Source organism: Lissotriton helveticus, chromosome 9, assembly GCF_964261635.1.
Source record: "Lissotriton helveticus chromosome 9, aLisHel1.1, whole genome shotgun sequence".
NCBI classification, from domain to species: Eukaryota; Metazoa; Chordata; class Amphibia; order Caudata; family Salamandridae; genus Lissotriton; species Lissotriton helveticus.
Window position 1 is genome coordinate 250,701,446 of NC_136070.1, and position 14,255 is coordinate 250,715,700.

Sequence of the window (14,255 nt, forward strand, 5' to 3'; positions counted from 1 at the left end):
GGCATCCCTAATCGCTCGGGGGCTGCTGATTGGCTGCCAGCTCTGACCCCGTTCGGGTGGCTTCTCTGGATAAAAGGGGGGTTTGTTGGGGGCTCTTGAGCATTGATGGTGAGGGGACACCTGGGACATACTTCAGGAGGGACAGGCGGCACAGGAGAGAGAGGAGGCCAAGACCCGGGTGGAGCGAGAGGCGCAGGTGGCACAGGACGCACCCAACTGTAGAATGACGGGCAAAGAGGGGCAGCTGCTGCCGGAGCCCTTGACCAAGGCCCGGACGGCCCCAGCCGTGCCCCACCCTCCCCGCTGCACCAGCTTCGGCATCCAGGAAATCCTGGGCTTGAACAAGGACCCCCCGGCGCCGCCCAGGCCCGGCCTGGACACCCTGAGCCACGGGGCGCACCTGCTGGCGGCCCGCAGCGTGCTGAGCCCGGCCGGGATGGGCATGGGACTGCTGGGGCCCGGAGGCATCCCTGCATTCTACAGCCAGCCCGGCTTCTTGGAGGTGCTGCAGGACCCCCAGAGTATTCACCTGCCCACCCTGGGGAGAGGCCCTGGACAGAGAGACAGCAGGGAGACTGGCAGCTCAGGTAACGTCAGACTGAAGGAGTGGTGGGGACCAATCCTGTGGTGGCCCCAGAAATCTATAGAACACCCGCATATACCGGAACTCCTTGCCGCCGAAATGTACAGAACCCCTGCGCGCAAACCACACGGACCCGCGAAGAATTTACAGTGCATACCCTTCATTAAAGTCACCACCCCCTCGAATTTATAGAACACCCTCCCGTGCAAACGACACGTGCGGCCGCACTCCCTGAATTACAGTGCGCCCCCTTGCACTCCGCATATACTCCTCTCCCCCCAAATTTATAACACCCCCTCCGTGCAGACTACACGAGGCCACACTCATATAATTTACAGTACACCCCCTTGCACCCGCATGTAGTCACTTCTACCTACGAATATATAGCACACCCCCGTGCAAACCACATGAGACCGCACGCCCAGAATGTAGAGTGCGCCAGGAGCACTCCGAATATATTTATTTAACATTAACTCCCCCCCCCAATTTATAGCATACCCTCCGTGCAAATCACACGAGACCACACGCCCGGAATTTACAGTACACCACCTCGCACCAGTTTTATACAGTAACTTCTCCCCCCGAATTTGTAGAACACCCTTCCTGTAAACAACACACTTACAGGATGTACTCAGTGCTTTAAATGGGCAGGTACCCAGTACCTACACTTCTTTAAATCGAAAGGAAGAACGCCTCTACTTCTTACCACGGATGCAATACTTTTAATGGGGGAGGAAAGTTTTTTTCCGTAGCAAACAGGTACTCTGGGAAAAATAAGTAACTACACTTTCGTATTTCCATTTCAAGCACCTAATACACCCCTCTCCCGTTTGTAGCGCACTCTCCGTGCAAATAATATATGCGGCCACACTCCCAGCAGAATTTACAGTGCACCCCACACATCCAGTAACCCCCTCCCTCTCGCATTTAAAGAACATGCTTCGTGCAAACGACACGAGGCCACAGTCCAAGAATTCACAGGTCATGTCTCTTGCACCCGCACATACAGTAACTCCCTCCCCTGAATCTATAGAACAACATCAGAGCAAACAACACGTGGCCACACGCTCAGAATATGTAGTACAAGCCCCTCACAAATATATCAACTACCCAAAATCCATAGTGCACCTCTGCTGCACTCTGCAAATGCACGCAGGCCCCAACTACACCCGCAACAAGGACCCCAGAATTTACAGCGCACTGGCCACACACACAGCAATAGTGCTCGGCTTTTACAACACAACCGCCCTAATTAGTAATAGTGGGGATCCCCATTATACTCACTGTTTTTGAGGGAGTCTATCGTATTGTTAAATGCAAAACACTCGTTATTGAGGGTTCAGGCACACTGCGAAAGCCAGAATTATTTTATGATTCAGTGGCCTGTTACACCGTGAAGGTAGAGCAATATTGGTATGGTCTGTAATGTTGTGAAAGATAAAGTACTATTAATATTGAAGGAGTAATATTGAGGGAATCTCTCACATTGTGAATGGCAGAACACTATTATTGTTATTGAGGGAGCCTGTCATGATGTAGAAGGCAGATCACAATTGTTGCTGAGAGTGCCTGTCATCGTGAAAGATAGTTCACTATTATTATTACTGAGGGACCCTGTCATATTGTGAAAGGCAGATCACTATTTATTGTGGGAGCCTGTCACTTTGTGAAAGGCAATGGGAGAGCCTGCCCTATTGTGAAGGGTGGCTCACTATTATCACTGAAGCAGCATGTCATATTGTGAAAGACAGCTCACTATGATTATCACTGAAGCAGCTTGTCATATTGTGAAAGGCAGCTCACTATTATCATCACTGAAGCACCTTGTCATATTGTGAAAGGCATCTCACTATTATCATTGGAGCACCTTGTCATATTGTGAAAGGCAGCTCACTATTATAATCACTGAAGCACCTTGTCATATTGTGAAAGGCATCTCACTATTATCATTGGACCACCATATCATATTGTGAAAGGCAGCTCACTATTATTATCACTGAAGCACCTTGTCATATTGTGAAAGGCAGCTCACTATTATTATCATTCGAGCACCTTGTCATATTGTGAAAGGCAGCTCACTATTATTATCACTGAAGCAGCTTGTCATATTGTGAAAGGCAGCTCACTATTATTATCATTCGAGCACCTTGTCATATTGTGAAAGGCAGCTCACTATTATTATCATTCGAGCACCTTGTCATATTGTGAAAGGCAGCTCACTATTATTATCACTGAAGCACCTTGTCATATTGTGAAAGGCAGCTCACTATTATTATCATTCGAGCACCTTGTCATATTGTGAAAGGCAGCTCACTATTATTATCACTGAAGCAGCTTGTCATATTGTGAAAGGCAGCTCACTATTATTATTCTGACTGAGGGACTCTATCCTATTGTGAAAGGCAGAGGAGGGCCGAGAGTCTGGCGAGACGTTGTATGAAGTAAAAAGATGGCAGAGGGTTGAGCGTGAAAAAAATATCGTAATTATAAATATGATAGTATTTGTATAATACAAATAATATGACGACGCTTGTATTACAAATATTAATATGTAAAGATGTGCGAAGCCGACTGAGGCGGCATAATGAAAAATAGTCATACAATTATATTTATAATAGCGGTTATTATTATTAGTGACGACGATGATAATAATCGTATATCGATGCACCTTGGAAGACGGATATATAGTTTGGCTGGTCCTCACAGGCTGGCCCTGCCCGGGGGCCCTTCCCACCACAGGCAGGACCCAGATGCTGAGGGAAAGGACGGCTCGTATTTTAGCAATGTTTTCGTCCAAAGCTCGGATTCGCACCTGCTTCGCATGCTGTGAGGTGCATCCGTCGCCCCGGCTCCTGTCAGTGAGAGGAGCTCGCGCGCGAGACATCCGTCGCGTGTATCCGTCGCCCCGGCTCCTGTCAGTGAGAGGAGCTCGCGCGCGAAGCGGCCCGGGAGAGACCCGGCTGCACCTGCTCTCTCGTGCGCTTTTAGAAGCCCGGGAATGCTTGCCTGTCGCTTCCTTTTTCAAATCTTTCGAATCCAAAAGAAAGTCTTTCGCCAGCGAATTCCCCGTTTTTATTGGATTTTGCCTTTTCCTTGTCAAAGAGAGCCGAACTTGTGGGGAGAGGGAGTTGGCAGTTGGAGGGGAGGGGAGGGGAAAGGAAAGGAAGCATCTTTCCTACATTGCGTTAACTGTGGAGAAAAAACAAATTATTTGCCATTCCAGGTAAATCGAATAATTATTTGCGGACACTCATTCGTTGGGTTATGCGTAAAGGAGGGATTTTTCGACTAACGGGGAACATTCGAAGTATCCCTACGATGAATGTGGAATATAAAACGCCAGTGACTGCTTTCAACGAATGAATGCTCGTTTACAAGGCGGGCTGTCAAGGTCGGATCCGCAGGCCCCAGAGATGGGAGCTCGGGGCAGGGACTCGAAGGCTTCAAGGAGGATACTATCTATCTATCTCGTCACCCTGTTTCGTTTTCAGGCTGTCATCCTAACTTCAGTCCTTCTACCTCATTCCCAACTCTCCCATCGCCCGCCCTCCTCTGTACTTTCCACCCCCTCTCCACAGGCCACCATGTATCTCTCCCTCTGTCTTATATGCTTATTTACTCTCCATACTGTATCTTCCTCTCTAACTCGCTCTCTACATGTATTGCCCCTCTCCCCTTTCCAGCCTCAGCTCTCTCTCGCTCCTTTCAGTCTCCTCTCTCTGTCTCGCTTCCCGTCTCTCCACCCCTCACTGTATCTCCAGACATCGTCCATCCACGCATTTATCTCCAGGCACCAGCCCTTCTCTTCCTCTCCACTGCCGCCTGCCTGTATGTATCCCCTCTGACTAAGGTTGCCACCTGGGCGAATGACCTCAAGCCGGTTTTTGTAGCCCTTATCTGTACATACTTCAAACAGCAAATGTAAATAACAAGCACTTTTACACTGTTCTAGAGCTGTGTGTGTCAATCACCCCTGACTAATAAGTAGAGTAAAGAAAGGCAGGACCGTCACGTTGAAAATAAATAGATACGATTTTGTTCAAAGTCCTATTGTATCATGTCCGGGCCTTTCCAGACTCTCCAATACTACAAAAAATGGCCGGTATTTTTCTCTTGTAAAGGTGGTGGTAACTACCCTCTTACCCTCTGTTTTTCTGCCTCTCTCACGGTCTTCCCCTCTCCCTCGAAATATATATTGCATTATGGGCAGTCTTCCACCCTCACACCTCTCTCTCAGCAGGATCCCCCTTCCAACTCTCCTCTCTTTCTGTCTCTAGCAGCCTCTACCCCTCTTCACCCTCACCTCTCCCTCAGCAGGATCCACCCCCTCTTTAACCCCTCTCTATCCCACTTCCCCTTCATTTCCCTAGCAGCCTCTACCCCTTTTCAGCTTCAGCTCTCCCCTCTCTAGACATTATCTACTATTTTTCTCTTCAACCATTCTCCTCTCTATCTCTAGAGCCAGCCTCCACCTTCCTCACCTCCAATTCTATATCCATGGGCAGCCTTCAACCCTCTTACCCTCGTCACCTCCAATTCTATACCCATGGCATTCAACCCTCTTGGCCTTCAGCGTTTACCTCCTCTCCTGAACTTCCCGTAGCTGACCCCCTCCCCCTTTATCCCCATGATGATTCCTTCGCTTCCCACCCTGCTCGTGCTCAGCCCCGGCCCGCGGCCGCCGCTCCTCCGGGGGGGAGGAAGAGTTCAACACGTACACACCGGAGAAACAGAAACAAGGTGTGTGTTTCCTATCTCTAAACCCGCCTTTCAGTCCAGCGAGCTCCGCCCCTTCCTTGTTTCTCACAGGGCAATGCCTGTCTCTTTACAGAGCCCTGTGTTTCTTGCTCACAAGAAGCATGAGGCACTCGGACACCCGCAGCCCTTCTCTGTGCGCACAGGACCCGGACTGTATAGTTTGACAGGATCCGACCTCTCTTAGGCACCTGTCCGAGTTCTTGATCACGGCCTCAAAGTGACACCGGTAACCACAGACAGCTTTTCCTTTCCGTAACTGGCTGCCTTTTGGAGAGAATGAGGATTTCTATGTTGTAGGGAGATAAAATAACACACGTCATTTTTGCACGACTTCATCCCAGATAAGATTATTCCCCAAAAACACCATCGGTGTGTCATGTTTTAGCCTCCTCCCATTGTGATTTTCCCCATATGACATTTTTTTTATTCACTCGTTCCTTCAATTTACTGTACGTAACACTCTGCCGTTCACATTTTTTCCATTTGTCGCAACATATTTTGTCTGTCTTCTCCGCCTTTGCTCATTTATTTTTCTCTTGAATTTTTCTTTTTATTTCTCTCATTGATATTCTTTTGTATATTAACCCGCTTCTTTCAATTGTGTTTTTATTCATTTCGTTTTCTTTCGAATATTCCTTTTATTCTTTCTTTTTCCTTAATTTCTTCCTCCATTTTGTTCTTTGTTAGTTTGTTTATAGATTTTTTTTTCTTTCTTATTTTATCGCCCAATTTCTGTTTTTTCAATTAGTATCTTAGAGATGTTCTTTTTTTTCCTTTCCTCTTCTGCTCTATACTTAAATCTTTTTTACCCATGTATTTTTCCAGATGTTTCTCAATTTCGTTCCGTGGTTCTTTCTTTCTTTCTACTTTTTTGTATTTACTCAGCTGTAGTCCATTTTTTTCATTCGGTCTTTGTTCCGCTTGTTTTTTAATTGCTATCTTGCCCACTCTCTTTCATAATTATTTCCTTTCTCCTTTTTCGATTTGGATATTTCTCACTTTTTGTCTGCTTTTACTTTTTTACTCAACTATTGTGCAATTACTCAGCTTTATTTTTGGTTTATTTTTCAGTTATTTTCGGCATATCTTCTGTGTTTCCTTCCCTCCCTCCCTTACTCTCTCCCTTTATTTATCTTTTTCTTTCCTTCATATTGACAACTTTACACTGTTCGCTTTCTCTTTTCTTTTTTCTCTATATTCTGTTTTTGACTTCCCATTTTTAATATTCTTTTTTACTTCCTCCTTTTCGTTTGTCTGTCTTCTTTGCTTTTTTCTGTTTAGTCATTTCCTCTTCCCCCTTACGTTAGCTTTGTTGATTATTGAAGTTCCTCTATATCTCTGTTTCGTTCTCTCTTAGCCTCTCTACGTCCTGCTTGTTCTCCTCGTCTTTTCTAAGAACTGAATCTATGCACCTGTTACCACAGGCCTTATTTACTTTTCTCCTCTTCCATGGGTGATAGTTCCTCAGGTCTGTGGTCAGTCTTTGGTTATGGGACAAGGTTTGTGGCCCAATGATGCACGCCAGTCCAGCAACTCATTTCGGGGAGGGGAAGATAAGCATAAAACATATTAATACTTAGAAGTTTGTTAACAGACACTGCCTCACTTCTATTTAAGGGATTATTTCAAACTTTATGGGTCAATGTAGGAGTTTGAGGTCACAGAGTTTTGGTGGAAATTGCTGATCAGAGGCGATGGAATGAGGGAAAAAGAATGGTGTGGGAATGATTGATGGTCAGAGGTGCACCACTGGGACGTAGAAAGTTGATGAAAACGATCTGGTGGTGAGAATGATAGCTGTTGAGAGGTGGGGGTATGGAGATATAGAGAGTGATTAAAATGGTAGATGGTTCAAGGTGGGCAATGAAGGCAGATAAAGTGATTGATAGAGGAGCCTGATTTGTGGACATATGATGACTGGTGAGAACAGTGGAATGAGGCATTGGAATAGGGCACAGAATGGCGGCGAACATGATTGAGGGTCAACAGTGAGGTATGAAGAAATAGAAATGGTCAGATGAGGGGTATGGGGACATATAACAGTGGTGAAACCGATGTCCAGAAGCAGTGAAATGAGGACATAGAATGGTGGTGAAAATTGATTCTCAGAGATGTGGAATGAGAATATATATAGACACTGGTCAGAGGTGGAAAAGGAGGATGAAGAAAGCGATGAGAATGATTTATGGTCAAAAGAGGTAATATGAGGACATAGAATGGTGGCGTGAATAAATGAGGTCAGAGGTGGAGTGTGAGGACAAAGAAAGCAATGAGAATGATCGGCGAGGAGATAACATGGGGACATAGAATGGTGGTGAGAATAATTGAGCATCAGAGGTGTGATATGGGCCACAGAATCGTGGCAAGAATGATTGATGGTTGGAGGAGGGCTATGGGGAAGCATAATACTGGTGAGGATGATTGATAGGTAGTGTGACATAATGGTAGTGAATTTGATAGACAGAGCAGGAAGTTTTAAGGAGACAGATTGGTGGTAGAAATATTGATGGTCAGAGGTGGGGTATAGGACATAGATTAGTGATGTACTTGATGGTCAGAGGCAGGGTATGGGGACATAAAGATGAGGAGAATAACTGATGGTCAGAAGCAGTTATATGGTGACATAGAATGATTGTGGAAATATTCATGGTCAGAGGTGGTGTTTGGGGGACACAGAGTGGTGGTGAAAACTTTGGTCATAGGCAGGGAAATGGGGTCAATAAATGGCAGTGACAGCTATTGATGATAAGATAGGGTTATGGGCACATATATATTTGAATAAAATTATTGCTGCTCGGAGTTGGGGTAGGAGGATGTAAAGGGGTTTCCCCCATTTATCGATTCAAAAATATTGTTTGACCACAATATTGTAGACCAACCAGTGCTTAATTTGAAAAGAAAGAAGTGCCCGGGCACTTGTCTGAAGGCCACTGCAGCTTGCACCACCCATTGCTCCCATTAGCACTGCCAATGACAGTACAGTCACTACGAGCCACTACACTCTCACAAGGGTGACAATTTAGACATGACTAATAATGCCTAGCACCCAAGCTTTTCTTGTAGCTTTGGGTGGCAGGTATTAGTAATCTTAATGTAGATTTAATTATTAAACAACAGATGTTGTGCTCTTCAGAACAATAAGACAAACAGCGCCCCATACATAGCCCCTGTTGATAATGAAGGGCCAGTGCAGAGACCTGGAAACCACCTTCTCAAATTAAGCACTGAGACCAACTATATTGGCTACAAAAATATCGTGGACAGAAATAGTGAAGATACGTTTATATTATTTACCAATTAAAAACAAAATATTGACGTTTAAAATATAATTTAACATAATATTGTTTTTTACTATGTTGTTTTATTGTACTGTTATGCTTTTATTTGATTACTTCTTAATTAAATGTATTTGTAATTATTTTAACTAATATAGATGGGTAGTTATAGATGGGTAGTTAAAAAATTTATATATATACATTTAAATTGATAGATTTGATATTTTCTTATTTGCTATTCATTTGTTTACATGTTTAATAGATTTTTTAATTATTCAATTTTAATGTCGGAATGTGGGTTTTTGGAATTTGGTTGACTAGTGTTATTTAAAGCAAAATATTAATGTTAATTAATTATTATTTTAATCTTTTATTTGCTTACATGTTTAATAATGTTTTATATTAATTAATCAATAAAGATTTCTATGTGTGGGTTTTATTAGGGCATTGGGTGGGTAGTGCTTAATTAAAATATGTTTCAATTGATAAAATAGTTGAATGTATTAGTAATGCATTTTTTTTATCTATATGTTTAACTGTCTAATTTATAAAAATAAAATTGCATATGTTTTTGTAAACTATAATTTTAGGCATTTTTATCTATGGTGGGATAGCTATTGTTATTTTTAAAGGTAATTACATTATGGTTATATTTTTAATATTTCCACATTTTAATGTTTAATTTTTAAAATATTTTTATTGTTTTTATATGTGGCGTATATGGGGAAAGGAGAAAAAAGATTTTTTTGTTAAAAAAATACTTAAAATATAAATAAAAAAGCTATAATGTTTTTTCTATCATTTTGTTACTTTTCTTGTTAGGTTTCTATGTCAAGTTGGGAGTGGTTGGTTGAGGGATGTTATTTTAATTATTATTTATATATGACAGAAAATAATACGGAATTCTGATATATTAGTTTGGTAGAGTGAAGTTAGAAAAGTAAATCAACACTCCTGTGTATGTACTTTCTACAGTGTTTGTTAGAAGGGAGGTAGAATAGTGAACCTGAATCCCAAATATATGCACCTTCCCCAGTGTTTGTTAGAATGGAGTTAGAATAATACATCTGACCCTCCCACTGTATGAACTTTCCATGTTGGTTGGATTGGAGTTTGGACCTGATCAGTCAATTTATGCACTTGTCCCAGCGTTTGTTAGACTGGTGTTAGAATTGTAAATCTGCCCAACAACATCAGGGCTGGACTGGCCGTAGCGGGCACCGGGCAATCCCCCGGTGCGCAGCACGGGTGGGGGCCGGTTTTGGACCCCTGGGGGCCAATTTTGTTACAGGGCTTTTTTTGCAGCATAGCTGCAAAATCGGCCCTGCAACAAAAACGGCCGAAAACCGGCAAAGAGCTCGGCGGCACCTCCAACCCCCCTTTAGGGGCGGCCGAGCACTTTGCCGGGGACGGTTTTGATTCCCAGTCCGGCCCTGAACAACATCCCCTCTGTATGCACTTTACCCAGTGTTTGTTCGATTGAAGTTATAATTGTAGATTTCAACCCCTAGTGCATTTCCTTCTATTTTTACAGGTTTTTAGCTACTTTTGTGCATTTGGATTTTTTTAAAATGATTTTTGATTATAATTAGTTTGGTTCATGTTACGTTGTCCTGGCTTTTTTGTTTGAGATATTTAAGCTTATTTATTTAAATTGCTTTATTTAAAAAAAATCATTTTCTAAATCTTCAGTTTATTATTTTTGTTGAAATATTATTTCTAATGGTTGAATGCGTTTAAAATATATGTTAATATTGTATGACAATTGATTCATAATTATAAATGTATGTGATGTTTTATTATTTAGTATAAGGTACAGATAAGTATTTTAATTTAATATTTTTTTAAGTGTATAATACATTTACTGTAATTTATAGGTTAATATTAATATTTATTGTTTAATCATGAATGTCGTGTGCACTTATAACTATTTGAAAAAGTTAATAAAGTAATATTTTTGTCTTTTTTTATTATATACCCTTGTATTAATTTAAGAACCATGATTTAACTTTAATTTTAAATTAAAATAATGTTAAATGCAATGAAATACATACTTATCACCATATTTTTGTTATTATGGAGTGCAGTATTTTTTACCAACATATTTTTGTACTTCATAATATTAGTATGTTAAGTTGATATTTTTGTTGTCGATGTTTTTATCACATTATTTTTGTACTATGATATTTTGGTGGTTTACTTTTCATCAGACAGCCATATAGCGTGCTGTGTGGATGATTTATCTTCAGAGAGCGGACATGGAGACATACGGTGGTGGTGAAAATGACAGATGGTCAGACATTTAGCATTCGGACATAGAATTGTGGTGAAAATAATTCATGGTCAGAGTATGTGGTATGGTAATAGAGTCATGGTCAAAATATCGATGGTTAGAGGTGGGATATGTGGCTGTATCATGGTGAAAATGATGGGCAGAGGTGATGATTTGGAGATGTTGAATTCATTTCAAATTAATTATGTACGAGCTGGTGAACGGGGCAATATTAAGATGATAAGGATGACCTGGTCAGAGGCAGTGAATGGGATATAGAAAGGTGTTGAGAATGGTTGGTTGTCTGAGCTGGAGAAATAGAGTGGTCCTGAGAATGGTTGGTTGTCTGAGCTGAGGACATAGAATGGTGTTTGAAATGGTTGGTGGTGAGCTGGGGACGTAGAATGGTTGGCGATCTGATATGGGGGACATAGTATTTGGCTGAGAATGGTTGGTGTTCTAAACCGGGGACATACAATGGTGTTGAGAATGGGTGGTGTTCCGAGCCGGGGACATAGAATGGTGTTGAGAAAGGTTGGTGGTCAGAACCCAGGACGTCGAATGGTGTCGAGAATGTTTGGTGGTTGCTGGTGATAGTGGTTGAGGGTCACAAACAGTGATCTGTGGACATTGAACGGTACTGAGATTGAGGCTGGTAAAACTGGTCGTCGATGAGAAAGTGCTGTGGCAATATCCAGCATGCAACAGTTTCTGCCCTTCAAACAGGGATTCCTCCACAGTCAAGGCTCTGAGGTCAGTGACCAGCGATGGTGCTGGTCAGTGCAGGGCACAGTATACCTTGTCAAAGTGGGCTTGCCACAGTTGGAGCACATCTTTCCTTTGTCTGGGCAGTTTTCATGGGGATGTTCCTCTTGCCCGCAGTTCCTGCAGTGTGCAACGGCCAGCATGGGTGCGGGAAACTTGGGGCGGATGCTGCATCTTGGTGGATACTGCATCTATTATTTCCACTTTAAAAAGGCAACTTGCAGTTGCTAGCACCATGTGTCAGGCCTTTGTCCATCTCTGCTGCCCACACCGCTGATCAGTCGTGCGACCATGCCAGGATAAGGATGTCATCGACACTGATGTTAGGTTATCTCAAGATCAGACCCCAGAGGGTCTTTGACCGCATCCTCAGATGATCTTTGCACGAATCTCCTTTGGCTGGTCATCAGCAGTACAGGTGGTAGCCAATTCGGGGAAGCTGGATTAAAAGTTGTCAAACAACTCCCCTTCACCTTGGCAGGAGGGTTGTAGGGCATGTGCTAGAATGCCGGCAGTAGAGGCCATTCATCTATTCTCGCTGGCAGACTCAGAAAACCAGAGCACGGCCTCACACAGCACGTCGCAGTGTGACACTCAATACACCCTCCGAAGACGAAGATGTATTCTTCATTTCATTCACTGAACACCTCAAACGACACAGGAGACCCCCATTCATGTTTGTGGTCGAGGTGGCTGGCACAACCATCAAGGCACTCATTAACACAGGGCCGTCTGTTAACATGATGAGCTTCCACAAATACCAACGCCTTCGCCCTCTGCCAGTTCTTTCACCATCAACGACCAAGATCTATACCTATGGAGGGCAGTTGCCCTGACTGTTGAAAAGGGAAAATGAGCATACCGGTAGAGTCCAATACCCAGGAGACTCCAGCTATGTTCCACTTCTTCAAAAATAAGTTGAAACTCTCATTGGGTGACATACAACGGAGGAGCTCGGCCTTGTATCCTTTGCTAGGAATCTTGAGGCCTTCCAGATTGATGACCTGTTAAGCCAGTTTACCAGCCTCTTCCAGGGGCTAGGATGCCTCCAAGCCCCTTCGATCTGATCAAGCTCTACGTAGACAAAACAGTCAAACAAGTGGCACTACGATACCAGCGTGTTCCCTTTCACCTACGGACACTGGTCGAGCAGGAATGAGTCAAGTTGTAGACCTTGGGTGTAATTTAGAAGGTCTCCAGGCCCACGCCATGGCTGTTCTGTTGTTCATTGCAGAAAAAACCAAGAGGCCAGGCAAAATATGCCTGTGCATTGATATGCTCCTTCTGAACAAAGCCATTAGATGGGAGAGACACATCACACACAAGATAGACGATATCGTCGCGGACCTCAGCGAGGCCCGGTGGTTTTCAAAGCTCAGCCTCCATGCTTGGTACCTACAGCTAGATGAAAGCAGCAGGTACATCACAACATTCTTCACACACCTAGGCCTGCGGAGGTACAAGCGCCTGAGCTTTGGGATATCATCACCAGCTAAGGTGTTCCAAAATGCCATCAGGGAGGTGTTCTCCTGTTGCAAGGGGTAATGAACGTCAATGATGATATTCTGAAATACTCCACTACAGCTGAAAAACGATATCAACAGCTCAGAGCCACATTGAAGCGACACTCTTCACCTTGAGAAGGGCTCCTTCTTTCAAATAAGCATCAAGTTATTCAGATACATTGTCACCTAGCACGGCATTTAGGTTGACTCAAAGAAGTCACAAGCAATCCAACAGGCCCCAGCGACGTGTAATGCCACAGAAGTTCACTGCTTTTTGGGGATGGCCGCCTATTGCGGCTGGTTTATCCCCAACCTGGTGACAATCACAGAACCTCTCAGGGCACTGACAAAGGCCGATGCCAGGTGAACCTCGGCCACCCAGGAAGTGGACACGTTCCAGTTTGCCAAGTTGGCGCTCCTCCGCAAAGCAACAATGTCCTATTTTGACTCCAAGAAAAGGACAGAGATTATTGTGGATACCAGCCCGGTGGGGCTTTGGGCAGTGCTGTCATAATAGGTCAATCCAGGACGATGAGAACCTCTGGTCTTTGCAAGCAGAGCTCTCTTCCTGACAGAAGCCAGATACATCCAAATTAAGGTAGACGCTCTTGCCATCAAGTGGGCCTGTGGACATTTCCACCTTCATTTCTGTGGACGGCCCTTCTGTGTACTCACTGACCATCAGCCACTAGTCCCACTCTTCAAGGGCACAGCACCCCTTCCTCATCCCAGGATTGAGCGCTCCAGTTCGAGGTGATATACCGACAAGGCTCCGGGAACCCAGCCATCTTTTTATCCCGACATCCCTCCAGGCAGACAGCAGACCAGAGCACTATGCAAGCTGGATGAAGGAATACATATGCTTAGTGAGCTGGGGAGCATGCCCGAGGACTTTGAGCCTTACAGAGGTCGGCCAGGTGACTGCTGAGGATACTGTGCTTATGAAGGTCATAGTGATATTACAATAGGGGTCCTGGAATATGTTCCTGAAGGACTGACTCTGACAAAGAACATCTGACGCAACTTTGGAAAGTCAGGCATGAGCTGAGTTCTGCCCCAGACAGTCTTGTGCTAAGAGGGCACCGCATAGTCATTCT

At 43.9% G+C, this 14,255-nt stretch overlaps 1 protein-coding gene across 1 annotated transcript in view; it reads left to right on the forward strand.

Moving 5' to 3' along the window:
• Positions 1-202: 202 nt before the first annotated feature.
• Positions 203-14,255, forward strand: part of VSX2 (visual system homeobox 2) — a 101,553-nt gene continuing 87,500 nt past the window's right edge. The window contains exon 1 of the mRNA XM_078659875.1: positions 203-587. Coding sequence (XP_078516001.1) covers positions 224-587 — 364 coding nt within the window. The 5' untranslated portion in view covers positions 203-223. The remainder of the gene's footprint in view (positions 588-14,255) is intronic.